Source organism: Marmota monax, unplaced genomic scaffold (assembly GCF_021218885.2).
Source record: "Marmota monax isolate L192 unplaced genomic scaffold, Marmota_monax_Labrador192_F-V1.1 WCK01_AAM20220418_F8-fsc00353, whole genome shotgun sequence".
NCBI classification, from domain to species: Eukaryota; Metazoa; Chordata; class Mammalia; order Rodentia; family Sciuridae; genus Marmota; species Marmota monax.
In genome coordinates, this window is record NW_026692700.1 from 263,946 (window position 1) to 279,497 (window position 15,552).

General features: G+C 59.3%; 1 protein-coding gene across 1 annotated transcript in view; it reads right to left on the reverse strand.

Moving 5' to 3' along the window:
- Nucleotides 1-15,552, reverse strand: part of Dnah17 (dynein axonemal heavy chain 17) — a 93,722-nt gene that overhangs the window by 68,075 nt on the left and 10,095 nt on the right. Inside the window, exons 11-18 of the mRNA XM_046446652.2 lie at nt 14,118-14,383; nt 13,248-13,443; nt 11,144-11,290; nt 5,945-6,053; nt 5,305-5,408; nt 4,530-4,670; nt 3,276-3,419; nt 1,844-2,026 (exon numbers count right to left, since the gene is read on the reverse strand). Of these exons, the coding sequence (XP_046302608.1) occupies nt 1,844-2,026; nt 3,276-3,419; nt 4,530-4,670; nt 5,305-5,408; nt 5,945-6,053; nt 11,144-11,290; nt 13,248-13,443; nt 14,118-14,383 (1,290 nt within the window). The remainder of the gene's footprint in view (nt 1-1,843; nt 2,027-3,275; nt 3,420-4,529; nt 4,671-5,304; nt 5,409-5,944; nt 6,054-11,143; nt 11,291-13,247; nt 13,444-14,117; nt 14,384-15,552) is intronic.

The following is a 15,552-nucleotide window of genomic DNA, read 5'->3' on the forward strand; positions in this document are numbered from 1 at the left end:
TTCTACTCAGCCCCTGCTGTGTGCCCTGTGCTAGGGTGGACACGGGGCAAAGGAGGGCCCACATGTGGTGTGCTGTCCAGGTGCAGGCACAGACTTCCATCAAAGAAGCACAGAAACAACACCTGCTGGCTCTGACCCTTGCTCTAAGGTGTGATGCGGAGGAGGTCAGGGAATGCCCCTGAGAAATGACCGCTGGGAGGAGAGCCGATGGCAGGCAGACAGACAGCAAGAGAAGCAGCTCTCCAGGCAACCACCCAGCATGTGCCAGGGCCCTGTGGTGGGAAGAAGCAGAGTGGGGAGTGGAAAGCCGTCTACCCCTGGAGCCTGGAGCAGAGCTCAGGAGGCCTGTGCTGGACTGGATATTTTCAGTTTTAAGTGACAGATCCAACTCAAGTGGTATGCAAAAAGAGACGCTTGGATCGCGTGACCATTGAGTCCCAAGGTGGTGCGTGTGTCTTCGTGAACCAGGTTTTATTTTCTGTCTCTTCTGGTGTCCTGCAGTGTCACGACCTCCCTGGTGGAGAGAGGCTTCCTCCGGGAGCAGTTCCTACAGCCACCGAGGCACGGCCTGGAGTGGTCTGTCCTGAGTAACGGGCCAGTCCTCAGTCTGTCCTCGGGTGTGAAACTCCACCTGGGCCCCAGGGTGCGTGTCTCAGCTTTGGGGCACCCGTCTTGGGTCTGCTTCTCAGTGACTGTGTTGGTCCCCGGCTGTACCTGAGCCCAACACTTTGGCCAGCACTGGGGACCCCACTGGTCAGCTGGGCCAGTGGGAGCTCCCTCCAGCCGCCAGGTGGCGCCAGCTCCCCAGACAGACAGGCTTCTCCCTCCTAGCAGTCCCCCTGCAGGGCCACCGTCCCCTAGGTCCCTAGGACTTTAGGCTGGCAGCCTGGACCCCACCATGCTCTCAGCTCCAAGGTCTCCTGCTCCGTCCCTGTCTGCCCTCACCCCAACTCCTCCAGGCTGCCCCATCAGAAGCACCCCTGGGATTCTCCGCCACCCATGCCTGGGTGCCTGACCCTGCCGCCATCTGCCAACCGTGTGGCACAGGTCAGACTCAGGCTGTCTCTGCCCCTAGCTGGCAGGCTTTGAGAGACCCTTGGTACCACAGAGCCCTTCAGTTCTGCAACATCCCGTCCTCGTGTCCCCAGTGTCTCTGGGATATCCTGTGTTTGGGTGCCATAAGAGCCCTGGTGGGGGCGGCTAGCTCTGTCCACAGCGGCTACTGGTCTGGGGAAACTCGGGTGCGGGTGGAGGGTAGCCCCCAGGCACCCCACCTCCAAGGGCACTTGCTTGTCTTGTGTGTGCCAAACTGTGGCGAGCCATTCTGAACTCTGGGACAGGTTGCTGTGCTCACGGGGGCCAGGCATGCCACCTTTCTGCGACTCAGAAGTCACAAGCCCGACTCCGTCTGGAAGATCCTCCCGCCCGTCGGGAAGAGTTCTCAGCTTCCCCGGGAGTCAGCGCTGTCCTCCTGTGTCCCCACTCACCTCACCACACAGGCAAAAATGCACACGCGCGTTCACAAACACCAGCACACAGACTGGAAATGCCCGAGGGCGGGGCGATCCCCAGAGTGGACCCACGAGCAGCGGAGACCACATTCCCCACATCCGGCTAGGAGTGACACCCAGGGGACCAGAGGCCCCTTGGGGAGGACGGATTCAGGGGAGGGAGGGAGAGAGGGAGAGAGAGTTTGCAGTCCTGGGGACCCTCGGGAGAGAAAGCCGGAGCCCCTCCTCAGGGCCACTGCTGTCACTGTGCTGAGCTGGGGGCGCCATTCTAAACCCCAGAGCAAGGGCTGCCCACACAGGGAGAGGGCAGGCCACAGTAAGCCAGGACTGACCTTGTAGTTCACCTTGCCCTTGGCCAGCCGGGGGATGAGTCTGGCCACGTTGTAGATGTCATTGACCAGGCCCTCGATCAGCGCCAGGAAGCCACGCTCAGAGCCCACCTCCAGCGACGGGTTAAAGGTCAGCCCTTCATCATTCAGCTCCATGTGGATCTCAAACAGGGGCGCCACACTCTCCTGAAACAAGGGTCAGGGCCGTGGCTCTCCCAGCACCGTCCTTGGCACTGTCCGAGGTGAGGTTGAGGGAATGCCCTTCTCAGTAGGGGACAAGCGCAGGCCCTGGGACCCAACATCGCAGGAGCAGGCTGTGTGGGGAGGCGGTGCCTGGGGAGACGGTCACTTGGTCCCAAGCCCACAGCTGCTGACCATCCGCTGTGTGGCCTCGAGAAGGTCACTTAAGTTTCAGTTTCCATGAATGTATAAAGCAAGGGTCATCAGTGTGGAGGGTGGGGACAGTCGCTGCCCTGTCCCCAGGTTACTAAGACTGAACCAGAGGACTCAGCCCTGCTGGCCACCCTCACGTCCCCCAGCTCCTGTTGCCAAAGCTCCCCGGTGGCCGCAGCCCTGTCTGCTCCTGGAAGCCCTGGTCTGGCCTCCTGTCACAGCAGAATGGACCGAGGAAGTCACGAACCAGCACTGGGGACCTGCGCTCATCCTACTGCCCTCGGTGGCTCGAGCATCTCAGGGCCATGCTATTCCTGTGGGTGACTGGGGGCTCTGACCTGCCTTACTGGCAGCCTCAGAGTCACTTGGTAGTCACCATAACACAGGGGAATTGGGTGGGGAGAGGGTCACCCTCTTGGAGGACCCGGGGGCGTCTCTTGGTGGAGTGAACCAGTGCTCCCTCTTGTCTGGCCTGGTTAACACACCACCTAACAGGGGATGTGCAGGTTCGTGGCCAGTGTTGCTGGCAGGATCCTGGTCCCCACCAACACGTGCAGGGGATAGCAGTGCCTGCTCTGCCCCTCCTGGCCACAGGTAGGACCATTCTCTCGGATCCATTTAGGTTTTTTCCAGCTGATTTGTGCTATGGGCAGACTGAGGTGACTGGGTATTCTGATTTTAATAGGCAGATTTTTATAACTATGGGTTTTTTTTTTTTTTTTTGAACCCAGGGGCACTTCACCAGCGACTCACACCCAAGCCCTTTTAAAATATATTTTATTTAGAGGCAAGTTCTCTTAAAGTTGCTTAGGGCCTCGCTAAGTTGCTGAGGCTGGCTTTGAACTCGCGATCCTCCTGCTTGAGCCTCCCAAGACGCTGGGATCACAGGCGTGCGCCACCGCACCTGGCAAATCTGTTTATCTAGAAAAATAAACTCCACACCATGGTCTCCCAGCCAGACCTCACCTTGTGTTATGGGGAGAGCGTGTGCACGCCCCCACCCTCTCACACCCACACCTCGGGGCTGGTCCTGACCACTTACATCCAAGGCCATGTTGTCCATCAGGTAATTGAGAGACTTGCGGATGAAGTACTCGAATTCCTCCAGGACCTTGGTGTCGATGTAGGAGACGTAGTCCTTCCAGGGCTGGCTCGACGTGTCTGCTCTGAACAGCTCTGTGTTTTCCTGCAACAGCGTGTTGGTGTCAGCTCACGGTTCAGTTCAGAGGACTCCCTGGGCCACCTCCGTCCTTGTCCTCAGCGTCTCTGAGGTGCCTGACTATGTCAGGCCGCTCCCTCCCCCTCCAGCCAGGTGTCAGGGATCAGCTTTGACACCCCCTCCCCTAAGGCCCTCTTGGAGCACCCCCTACCCATCTCTGCTGGGTGTCCACCCTGTCCCCCCCCCCCGGCATCCCTCTAGCCATCTGTTCATTCCCACAGTGGCACAGACGGCCACTCTGAATGGTTCTGTCCTTGGTCAGCATCCACTTTGAGGCCCAACTTGAGAAGAGCAGGGTTGGCTGTCCTCTCCAGTACCACACCCCCGGACCTGGCCGTGTGCATGGGCCAGCAGGAGCTGAGGGAGGTGGGTGGGCGGGGCTGGGGTTGATGGACAGAAGGACAGGCAGTCCAGCTGAGTCGTTCCCTGGGGCAGCAGCCCTCAGAGCCACGAGGAAGAGACACCAGAAGAGCCACACGGGCCACCTTCCCAGGGGACCGGCGGGGGCCTGCATGTGACCTGCCATCAGAGCCCACACCGTTCATCTGCACACGCCCCGGGGAGCCCCAAGCTGCCCTGATACTGTCTGGAACTCCAGGGGGGAATTCTCTTTTCCAGATGCAAAGCCCCAGTTTTCATGGCTCCCCCCGGCCTGGTGCCCAGGTGGAGCGTCCCGTGGTGCCTGTGTCACCCCCTCGCGTGGCTTTAACTGTGCTGGCTGGAAGCACCTCGTGCCTGTTCTGCTGCCCACCCCCATAGATGGCAAACCCGGGGATGCAGCCTGACCCTGGAGAACAGGCTGGTGCAGAGGGAGGTCACTTCCCTGAGCCAGTTCTGGGCAGGGCAGGAATGGGTTCCGCTCCCTTGGACAGAGGAGGGCAGACACCCCAAGAGTCAGGCTTCCCAGCCCAGAGCCCCAAGGCCGGCTGTCCTAGGGAAAGCCTGTCTTAGGTTAAGGACCGGGGCTGCGGTGGCACTGACGGCGGGTGCTGCCCGCGTTACGAGCTCTCCACCTCTGCCTTCTCTCCCGCCCCCTGTGAGGGGCAGGCCAGTGGCTCCCCAGGACCTCGCGCTCACCGTGACCATGGCTTGGATCTTGGCGCCCGCCTCCTTGACGGCCGTGTAGCGCTTATTCAGGTTGACCGTCCTCCCGTCCAGGTCCAGCAGGGCCTCTTTCTTGTTGTCCTTCCTCTCAAACAGGGGGTTGGCCGACCAGTCCTGGAGGGAGGGCGAGAGGGCGCAGGACCTGGAGAGGCTGTGACTCCGCCAGCGGGAGCCCAGGTCTCTCGCCTACGTGGGGCCCTGGGCGTCTCGGCCTGACTGCTGACAAGGTTAGCTGGGGGCCTACCCATCCAAATGATAACCGAATCAAACACCAACATGGCACTGGGTAGTGGTTTTCGCCCAGGACTCAGTGGGTCCGTCTGATGGGGGAGGAAGTGACAGAGGTGACTGATAGCAGAAAACAAGTCTCACAGCAAACCAACCACGGGAGACTTGGAATGGGAGCTGAGCTCCATCGCCCGCCATCCACGGGATGAGGTGGACGTCCTGAGAGTCCGGCCTGCGGCTCACGGGAGGCGGAGTGCTGCGGACGCTGTACTGGGCCGTGGCCTGTTCCTGAGGGCCAGAGCCTGTCCCATCCCTCTCTCTAGTGCCAGCCCGGCACCGTCAGTCCTCACCCCTGTGCTGAGCTCAGCACTTGGGAACAGAAGCCAGTTCCGGAGTGACATGCTGCACGTCCAGGGCGTTCCATGGCAGGCTCCCCTGCTTTCTGCCACACGCGGCCCCGGCCCTGGGCCTCCCTGCGCGCCCTGTCTCCTTCCCCGGTCCTGCCCTCGGGTCCGCTCACCTTCATGGCCTGGGAAATCCCTTCAATGTTCTGCTTTGCCCTCTGCATCCTGTTCTGCAGGTCGTGAAGAATCTCCCGCATCTCTTGGATGTACTGGAACACATCTGAAGACAAGCAGACAGCAGCGTGACGGGAACAGCTCTCCAGGGGCCCTGGGCTACGGCTGGCTCCCCAAGCCCATCTCCTGCTCGGCAGAGGAGAGCAGCCGACTGCCTTCCCCCCAGAACCCAGGACTCCTGGGGTTGCAGCCCGGCCCTGGGCTCCGGCCCCTCCAGCCATGAGCAGAATCCCAGGGACCTGAGCCTCCTTACAGAGCCACCGGGGCCGGAGCAGCCGGGGAAGAGGTGAGCCCTTCCTCTATCTCCAGGCCGCCTGCAGCCGGCTGAGACGTGTTTGTGGGCTTGTTCTCTCTCCCCCGACAATCCCCAAGAGGCCTGTGCCCAGTTCTGTGTGTAAGTGACACCCATGGGCCCTTTGGGTCAGGGCAGTGGGTAGAGTGACCCTGGGCTCTGGACCCCAGCCTGGCACAGCTGCAGCTGCGGCAGGAGGCCAGGAGGTGCCGGTGCCGCTCCTGGGGTGTCTCAGGACCCGCGTGGGCAGCTGGGACCCCGTGGAGCCCGGCAGTGGGTGGCCTGGGTACCTTCGCTGTTCCAGAACAGCGTGGTCTCAGCGCTGGACAGCCTGTCGTCGATGGCTTCCAGCTCTGACTTGATGAGCGGGTACTCCACGTCCATCACCGTCGCCTTGATCTGCAAGACAAGGGCCTGTTCCTAGCCGGGCGGGACTTGGACCCCGTGAGGGAGAGGCAAGGCGAGGACTCGGGCTTCTCCACACCCGGCTGGTCACGAGCATGTTGTTTGGGGGGAATTATATGTAACTTATGCTTCAGGAGATTTCGGTTTTTACAGTGATTTTTGTGACAAAGGATTTGCGTCGCCCTGGGAAGAGATGCGCCCTGCGGTGTGAAGCCAGAGGCTGGCCTGCCCTGACTGTGTGTAACTGGCTTAAGTCTGGGCTAGGCAGCTTAGCCTCACTGTGACCAACACAACCGAGAACAACAACCTGGAGGAAGGAGGGTTTATCTGGGGCTCGGGTGTCCGAGGCCTCAGTCCATGGCCGCCCACTCCACTGCTCCGGGCCTGAGGCGAGGGGAGGGGCAGCGGAAAGCTGCTCAGCTCATGGCGGGGTCAGGAAGCAGGGAGAGGGGAAGGGCCCAGGGCAGATGCTCCCTTGCAGGGGACCCGCCTCCCCCAGCCACACCCCAGCTGCCCAGTTACCACCAGCCAGTCCATTCAAACTAGGGTGGACCGACTAGGCTGCAGCCTCACAGTCCATTCACTCCCCCTCTGAGGACTCCTGCGGGAACAGGAGCTTTGGGGGACACTTTGCATCCAAAGCTTAACAGAGTCTTAGAAAAATCCAGAGACGTGCACGTGGATGACGGGAGCGTTTCTGGGCTCTGACCGCCACCCCCCTTCTCGGGGGTCTAAGTCTGGTTATGAACAGGGGATCCGGACCTGCAGAAAAGCTGTTCACATAGTTAGCAGATCCGGGTTCATGCCAGGCGGGTTCTGTGGTCTTGATTCGGCTCTGCCCTGCTCAAGAAACTACCGAACACTCGAGACCCCAAATCCACAAGACAAAATCAGAACAAGGAAGGAAGGAAAGGAAGGCGGTACACAGTTCTGTTGTTTTGTATCAAATATTTATTTTTTAATTGTAGTTGGACAAATACCTTTATTTTATTTATTTGTACGTGGTGCTGAGGATCAAACCCAGGGCTTCACATGTGCTGGGCAAGTGCTCTGCTGCTGAGCCCCAACCCAGGCCGGTACCCAGTTCTTACAAATCATCCCCTTAAATAACCAGCGCCTCCTGAGTTTTGGAATAGCCTTTCATCGAGCAGCATTTTGCTTCATGTGTGGGTCCGAGTGAAGTGAGGGGTCACACAGGGTTAGAACTGGACAGTCAGCAGGGCGCAGCGGAGCAGGCCTGTGATCCCAACAACTCCAGAGGTTAAGGCAGGAGGATCGCAAGTTCGAGGCCAGCCTCAGCAACTTAGGAAGGCCCTAAGCAACTTAGAGAGGCCCTAAGCAAATTAGCAAGGCTTTGTGTTAAAAATAAAGAGGGGTGGGAAAGTGGCTCAGTGGTTGGTGCCCCTGGGTTCAAGCCCTGGTTCCCAAACAAGAAAACAACAAAACACCGAACGCTGATAGTTTGCCTTTCAGAATGATTTTTTGCATAAACGTGGAACTTTAAATGGTGATCCCCTTGATGTCCCTAATGTTTTCAGGCCGTGAACTCTTAGAACAGGTGGGTAAGGACAGAGAAGTAAAGCTTCAAGGCCGTTCCCCATGGAAGACCAGGCAGCGCTAAGAGGAGCGTCTGTGGGTGGCAAAGCAGGACTGTGAGCAGGGGCCACCCTTCAGGGCCCAGCTCCACTGCCCTCTGCAAGGACAGTGGCCGAGCTGTCACTTAGAAGATGCGTCCGTGCGGGACAGCTAACACCTCTCCTGGGTTTGCAGCCTCAGCTCTGTGTGTGGCATTCAAGAAGGGGCCCTGATACAGAATTCAACCACTGGCCTGCAATAACTGGCCCTGGACCAGGGTGGGGGGCTGCTGGCTGATCAGAGTCTGGGGCCCCATGGCCTGCAGTGGACCGGTTGGACGTCGTGAGCTTGGCTGGCTCTGTTGGAAATAAAGTAGCAGGTGGTCAGTTTCTTTATTTTATTTTAAATACTGTTGTTGATTTTCCCCGTGCACGGTCACTGTAGGAGACCTCTGGCCCTGGGGGAGGGCCGGGAACGTTTCTCTGCCCCCTACTTGGCTTCTGTTTTCTCTGCACCTTGGCTGGGAGCTGCTCCAGAGAACCGAGGGAATGGTCCTGGTGAATGTGGATTCAGGGCAGTTCCCTTCACAGCCCACAGTGCCCGAGGACAGTCCGTCCCACTCGACCTTGAAGAGCCGACATCAGCGTGCTTTGTGCTCAACACGTGGCAGGCCACCTTTCGGCCGTGGTTCATTCTGTGGCGGTTTCACGGTGGTTGGTATTTTGACCACTTTCTGTGACAGCCATCCGCCAAGCTTCCTTCTGCCCCGGGCTTCCCAACTGCTCCCGAAGGCGCTGCCACCCATGAGAGCGGCTCCCCGCCTCCCAGCCTCAGCCTTGGCCTTCCTGGTTTCTGGGGCACCCAGCGCAGTGCTGGATTGGGGGCACCGTGGAAACCTGAGGGTCTGTGGTCTCCATCTCCTCCACGTGGCACTTTGTCAGTGAGTCCCCTTGGGAGAGACGTCCTTTATCTCACGATGTCACCCTTGCCACTCCTTCTATCACAGGAGGAAGGCAAGTGGCACAGCTCCATTTGTTGCTATGGCTCAGGCAAGGCTTAGCAAGGGACCCCACAGGGCGGGACAGGAAGTGGCCACAGAGAGGGGGCTGGGGAAAAGTCCACACAAGGGCCCCCTCTCCTGGGCACCGGTTCCTCTCATCCCCTCCTTCTCTGCTCCTGCGTGCCTCCCAGGTGACAGGACGGGGGCTTGCCTCTCCCCTCCCTGCGCCCCAGCACCCACAGACACATTGCTCTCTGGGACTCACTCCACATCCCCAGGAACCCAAGGGAGGGCATCTGTTTTGCTCCTTCGTGGTGAGGTGTGTGGGATCCTAAATGACGGCTCCCTGTGATGCCCAGCCCCAGTCCCTGGGACTCCTGGAGCTGTGGCCTTGCAAGACGGGAGAGGAATTGCAGGGAGCCTGCAGGGAGCCTGTGGGGGGCTGGGCTGTCGGCGCCATATGCAATCTCGGGAGGGAGGCAGGAGAGCTAAGGAGGAGGCCCATGGCAGGTGAGCAGAGCTGGCATGCAGAGCCTTGAAGCTAGGGTGTGGCTGCACAGTCAGTTCACCTGTCACTCGCTGAGCTGTGTGTAGGGGAGGCCCAGGCTGAACACTGCATCCGGCCACTTCAGGATGGGATGAGCGTTTGAGTGGAGGACTCAGGAATTCAGGGGTCCTCCCCAGCAGGGTGGGCCTCATCTGACTTCTTGAAGGCCTGAGTGGTGGGTGCAGGGTGGTGGGCTCTGCCCCCGTTTCCTGGCTCTCTGCTCGTCTGTGACATCGCCTCTGCTCTCCTGCTGTCGGGCAGGATGGACATCACCTGCCCCCTCCCTCAGGCCCTGGGCTCACACTGAATCACCACACTGGCTTCCAGGCTCACCAGCTCGCAGAGAGCAGGAGTGGGGAGGTCCTGGCCTCTGTCGCGACGGGAGACAATCCCTTGCCATGAATCTCTGGTCCAGCTCCCTGTCCCACTGCCCCTGCTCTCAGGAGAACCCACCCAGGGGACCATTGGCCAAGCAACATGGCCGCCCTTCAGTGCTGGAGAAGCCAGGGACACACCGTGTCTCCAGAGCCACCTCTGGCCAGCACCTTGACTCCTGCAGAAGGTACAGGCTGTGGACTCCTGACCTCAGCCCCAGAAGACCAGGGGTCTGTGCTGTTTCAAGCCACCTGGTTCGTGGTGCTGAGCTACAGCAGCCGTAGCAAACCCACACTGAGTTTGCACCTGGCCGTCTGCTGTGGGGGGCGGGGGTCAAACCTGGGGTCCAGGGGGCACCTGTGTTAGCTTTCCCTCATGGTGACAAGATGCCTGGGGAAAAAAACCAACTAAAGAATATCTATTATTGTAGTTGTTGTTATTATTATTGTTATTTTGTGGGACTGGGAATTGAACCCAGGGGTGCTCAACCGTGGGCCACATCCCAGCCCTCCTGAGTTTTAATTTTGGAACAGGGTTTCCCCATGTTGCTGAGGCTGGCCCTGAACTTGGGATCTTCCTGCCTCAGCCTCCTGGGCTGCTGGGATTACTGGTGTGGGCCAGAGGAAAGGTGTATTCCAGCTTATGGCTCCTAGGGTTGCAGCCCTGGGTTGACCCAGCTGCTTTGGGCCCGTAGGGAGGCAGGAGGCTGCTCACCTCGCAGCAAGAAGCGAAGGGAGAGAGCAAGAGGCTGGGTCCCACGCCCACTGTTCAAGGGCACACTCCGTGACCCAGCTTCCTTCCGGTGGGCCCCACCTCCTGAAGGTTCCGTTCCCCCCCCCCCCACCACCACCACCCCCATAGCGCCATGGGCTGGGGGTGTAGCCCATGGTTGAGCAGGGGATGCTAAGATCCAAACCATAATGTCTCTTTGCCACCCTGCGGTTGGGGTCTCTAAGAGAGGGGGTGCCCAGGACAAAGACAGGCGTGTTGCTCCGTGCTTCACCCCCAGGCGTCCCAGGCTCCCTCTGAATCCCTCTGGTCCTTCCACCAGGAGGAAGGTGCTCTGAGCAAACAGCCTTGTCACAGCCCTGTCACCAGGAGGCACTATCTGCCAGCCTACCGATTACCGCAATGGCAGCCTCTTTGTGACTGTGTGCCAGGGACCCAGGTCTGACATCAGGGGTCCAGGAATTCTTGAACACAGAGCTGCAGGTGGACTGGCCACGTGTCCAGGCACCTCCCCGCTGGCCAAAGCCCCGGAAGACCGACAGTCCCAGCCTGGGTTCCGGAAGCCCCTTCCTCCCCCAATTTAAGAGAGGAATGGAAGTAGGTGGCCTTCACGTTATCCAGGAGATGTTTAGGAGAGGAAAGCCTCTCACATGAACTGCGCAGGCCCGCCGAAGCCCTGCATCTGTCACCAGCTGCTTCCGGTCCCCACCGTCCTTGCACACATGACCGTGAGGGCTGGAACCACGCGTGGTTATTAAGACACACTGTTTGTTCTCTTCTGCGTCCAGAGCTCACCCCCTGCTTGTTCTCAACCAAAGCCGAGACTTGGCCGGAAAAGCACACGAGGTCGCAGCCCACCTGATTGTACCAGCCCACGATGAGCTCCAGGTTCCCCACGAACTTCCGGAAGGTCTCGTTTTCAGAGAAGAGGTGCTCCGCACTGCCTGGAATCTCTTTTTGCTGCTGGAAATTCAAATACTTGACTTCTCTCAGGACGGCCACCAACTAAATGGCAAATGAAGATGAAAGACCATGTTGGCAGGGAAGCTGGACGCAGCGGGAGCAGAGGTGGCCCGGGGGCGTTGGCGGGAGGCCGTGTTGGCCATGCCCACCTCCCTTCCTCTGGCCTCTTGCTCCCCCTCGCCCACCCAGGCTGTTTGGAGCAAGGCCTCGTTGAGGGCTTCTCCTGGGTCCTCCTGGGGTCCTTCCCCTTCTCTTCCCACCTGGATTTGATGCGGGGGATCGGGGTGACCCTTCCACTACTGCTCTGTCCCCCAAAGCCATCCCCCATCAGGACTGGATAACATCTCCACGCTGCTGATTCCATCCGCCATGTCACATGGCCTCCCAGTAGCGGGTCACTTCCACCGTGGCTTCTAGGACACCAGACTGTCCTGGCCACTCTGATCACTCTCTTGAAAATCTGGGGATGTCCATGTTGGAGAGCCAGAGTGTGATCCTTCTCATCTGGTCTCATCTGACCTCATGGCTTAAGATACTGTCCGCGTGTCGATGAGCCCCACAGGGACGTCTCCAACCCCAGCTTCTCTCCCCACCTCCAGACCCTCAGACCCACCTGTCAACGTCTGCCCTCGAATGTCTGACACCTCAGATTCAATGGGCCAAACAGAACGGCCGAGCTTTCCCTCAGCCTGCTCTGCCTGCCCTTTGTGGTCCAGGTCAGCTGATGGTCGTTCCATCCTCTGGTCACCCAGCCCCAAACAGTGGGCCTGACCTCTCTCTTCCTTCCTACTCTGTATCCAGGCCTTCCAGAACCTCGGGGCACCGCCGTGGGATCTAGCCACTCCTCACCACCTGCCTTGCCGCCATGTGCCCAAGCCACCACCCACCGGGCTGGGCTGTCATTTCCCACCTGCACTGAAGCAGAGGACTCCCAGTCTCTGTCCAGCCCTCGTGGAGAGGGGTCTTTCACAGATATAAATCAGGTCAAGCCTCTCTGCCATCTGGCTCAAACCCTGACCCTATCTTTCAGTGGCCCCTGAGGCTTCTCCCTCACCTCTTCTCCACCGCCTCCCCTTTGTCCACTCTTCCCCAACCCCACTGGCCTCCTTGCCGGTCCTAGAGCATGCCGGACACACTCCCGCCTCTGGGCTTTGCTGGGCCCTTGGCTCAGAGGCCCTTGGCTGTACCTCTGCTTGGCCAGCCCCCGCACCTCTGGCAAACCTGGACCACACCTAAACCTGCACCCCCAGCCCTCCTGTACCTCTTCCCCAGCCCCCTCCTCCAGCCCTGTGGACCTTCTTCACTGCCCTCCCCGTGCACCTGCTGTCACCGGCTGACACGTGGGTGGTATCCCTGCCTCTTTGTGCTACTCCCCCTCTCTCTCTCTCCCCCCACGTTCCCTTCGCCTCTTGCAGATAAACTCCAGGAGGGCAGGGCAGAGACCTTTGATTCTCTGGTTCATTAATTTTCCCAAACACATGTACACAGTAGGTGCTTAGTAAATCTTTGTGGAATGAAAGAACCAACGGATGTTAGTGAAGGGGAGTTTCCCTGCCTCCCTGGTATTACCCCCACACCCCGACAGGACGGGCCCCAGGAGGCCCCCGCAGGAGCTCAGCGCCCCCACTTCTGTCCTCTGCACACCCAAGCTGACCAGGTTACAGCTCACTCGGGTGAATTCTCCCCCACCCTTTTATTAAATTTTCAAATTGATGTTTCCTCTTGGGATCAAATGTAAAGTGACCAAGCTTTAAAGAGGGGCATTTTTGAGGACACTACTGTTTTGCCTCATATCTCAAATATATGCTGGACATACTTAAAAATGCTTCAAAAATAAAGTGGCCACCGCCAATGACATCAACAGCAACCTTCACAAATGAACGCTGTTGGTGGGATGGGCCACCTCAGTGCCACGGTGGGCCCTGGGCTCCTCCTGTCCCCCCAGCTGGACCCCTAGCTCCTGGGTGACGGCTTCCCCGCTGCCTGCCCCGGGACCCACCGCCTTGCTGAAGTTGACTTGGAGCAGGCCGGTGGTGGCATGTCGCTGGATCAGCGGCTGGCCCAGGTTGAAGTGGCAGTCCTCGTCCACCTTATCCACCCACTGCTTGTAGACCTTCTCGCGGTAGCTGTGCAGCAGCTCCAACATCTCGTCGTATTTCTGGTAGATCATCTTGGTCTCCATGCTGGACATGACCCTGGAATCAGAGTTGGGTGGAGCTGGAAGTCACCAGGCTTCCCTGGGATGGCTCGTCTCTGCCAGCCTCCGGCTGAAGCACCAGCCAGCCCCCTGCTTCTTCGAGGCTGATGGGCTGAATGTTCAGGTGGACAGTGGCCAGACCCCGGCATACAACCAGAACTCAGACCCACAATCTGTCACGGCCAGCCCGGGAGCCAGCCCACCATCTGAAGCCCCAAGTCCAGGAAGGCCACAGTAGCCCAGGTGGCAATCACCACGGAGGGCGAGGGTTGGACGGATAACCGCTTCCCTAACCAGAGAAAAGCCATCCTCAGGTGACTGCTTCTAACCAGCTGTACCCCCACCCTGCGGCCACCCTCCACTGCAGCCAGCCTTAGAGCCTCTGCCAAGGGCAAGTGGCCCTGGCTTGGTGGCTGCTTTGTCCTGGCCCATGGCAGAAATAGCCTCAGTCTGTTCCGTTTGGGCATTTTGGAAATCTCCCCAGGCTGGTGGTCAAGGGTGAGGACCAGCCTGGGAGGGCCTTTGGGGACGGGGGAGGCCTGAAGGGGCCTCTCTGGAACTTTGTTTTGGAAGTGAAGGCTGGTGGGCGGGCAGCCTGGGATGGCGTGGGCTCAGGAAGGGCCTCGTCCCCTGCGGTTGAGGCTGCCCGGGGCCACGCCAGCTGGCACTCACGGGTGGTCGATGTGCTTCAGGTGCTTCATGGACACCTCCAGCCTCTCCTGCAGCCCCAGGCTCCACTTGAGCTGCCCGGCCACGGAAGGCATGTTCTTGTGGATGGGCGGGATGTTGCCCTCTGCAGAGGCTGCCATCTGGGCATCGTACAAGAGCTTGGCATTGTCCAGCTCGGTATCAAACATCTCCAGCATGGTGGAGTACCTGGGCACCACCTCGGCCAGGATCAGGGGCCGCTCCAGGAGACTGCCGCACATGTACAGGAGCTGGGGAGACAGCAAGAGCACGTCTTCTCCAGGGTTCCCACGTCTTGCCCTGTCCCCAGCCCAGGGTTGTTGACAAAACAGGCAGGGCCAAGCTTTACGATCAAGAAAACACGTACTTTGTCCAAGCAAAAAATCCATTTGGACATTTCTCTGCATCTGGTTGTGGCACCTGCATGGTCCCGTGTTTCTGTTTGCGGAGCCCCAACGTGCTCGGCTTATAGACCAGTGTGCCTACTGGCTCTGAGGCCCAGGAGAGCTCATCCCAGGCCAGGGGGACAAGGGTGTGGGCAGGGAGACGAGAACAATTAAAAACACAGGTCAACATGAACAGCGGCCCAAGCCTGCACTCCTCTAACCGGGGCTCGCTCTGACAGCCAGAGGAGAGAGGCTTTTTTTAAGGGTCCTTCCTCTTGGGAAGACCAGGCTCAGGCAAGGAAAACGACATCGACGTCGGAAAATTGGTTTCACTCTGAAAAGCAGCAATGGTGGCGGGCGGGGGAGGGACGGTGAAGGGGGGAGGGTCCAGAGAGCAGGAGAAAGATGGGCACCCAGGGGCCCCTACTCTCTGGGCTCACCCAGCTGCCAGCAGCCACCAAGAACCCAGTGGGGCCCTGCAGGCAGGCCTGTGTGAGTCCCAGTCAGTCCCAGATTTGGGCTTGAAAAAAAATAACAACTACTGTCCCCAACAACGTCCTCTTGAATGGAAGACCTTCAGGCTCTCTAAAAAGTCAAGTGCAGCAGCCGCGGCTCCTGAGGAGGAGAGGACGCTCAGGCCAGCCAGGCCCTGCTCTCCACGGCCACCTGCAGACACAGGTGGGCACCACCTTCACGTTTTAAAGAAGTCGACCTGTGACAGTCGGGGACAATGCCACTTAGTGGCTCTTCCCCACCCTCTTTCTCTTCCTTCTTTTTTGTGGTCACAGATTTTTTTTTTTTTTGGCTTCTGGCTTCTGGGAGGGAAGTCCATCTTATTTCCTTCCAGGAGTCACCTGCACCCACAGGTGTTCTTCACGGGAGAACCTGCACCCAGGCCGCGTGGGCACAGGGGAGTGGAGGGGCTGGAGTGAGGGGCCCCAGGCCCACCCTGGCAGGGCACGGGGCCATCAAGGGCAGGGAGAAGGCTCTGTGTAAGATGCATGGGGACAGTTGGAGGTCGAGGCGGCTCCCAG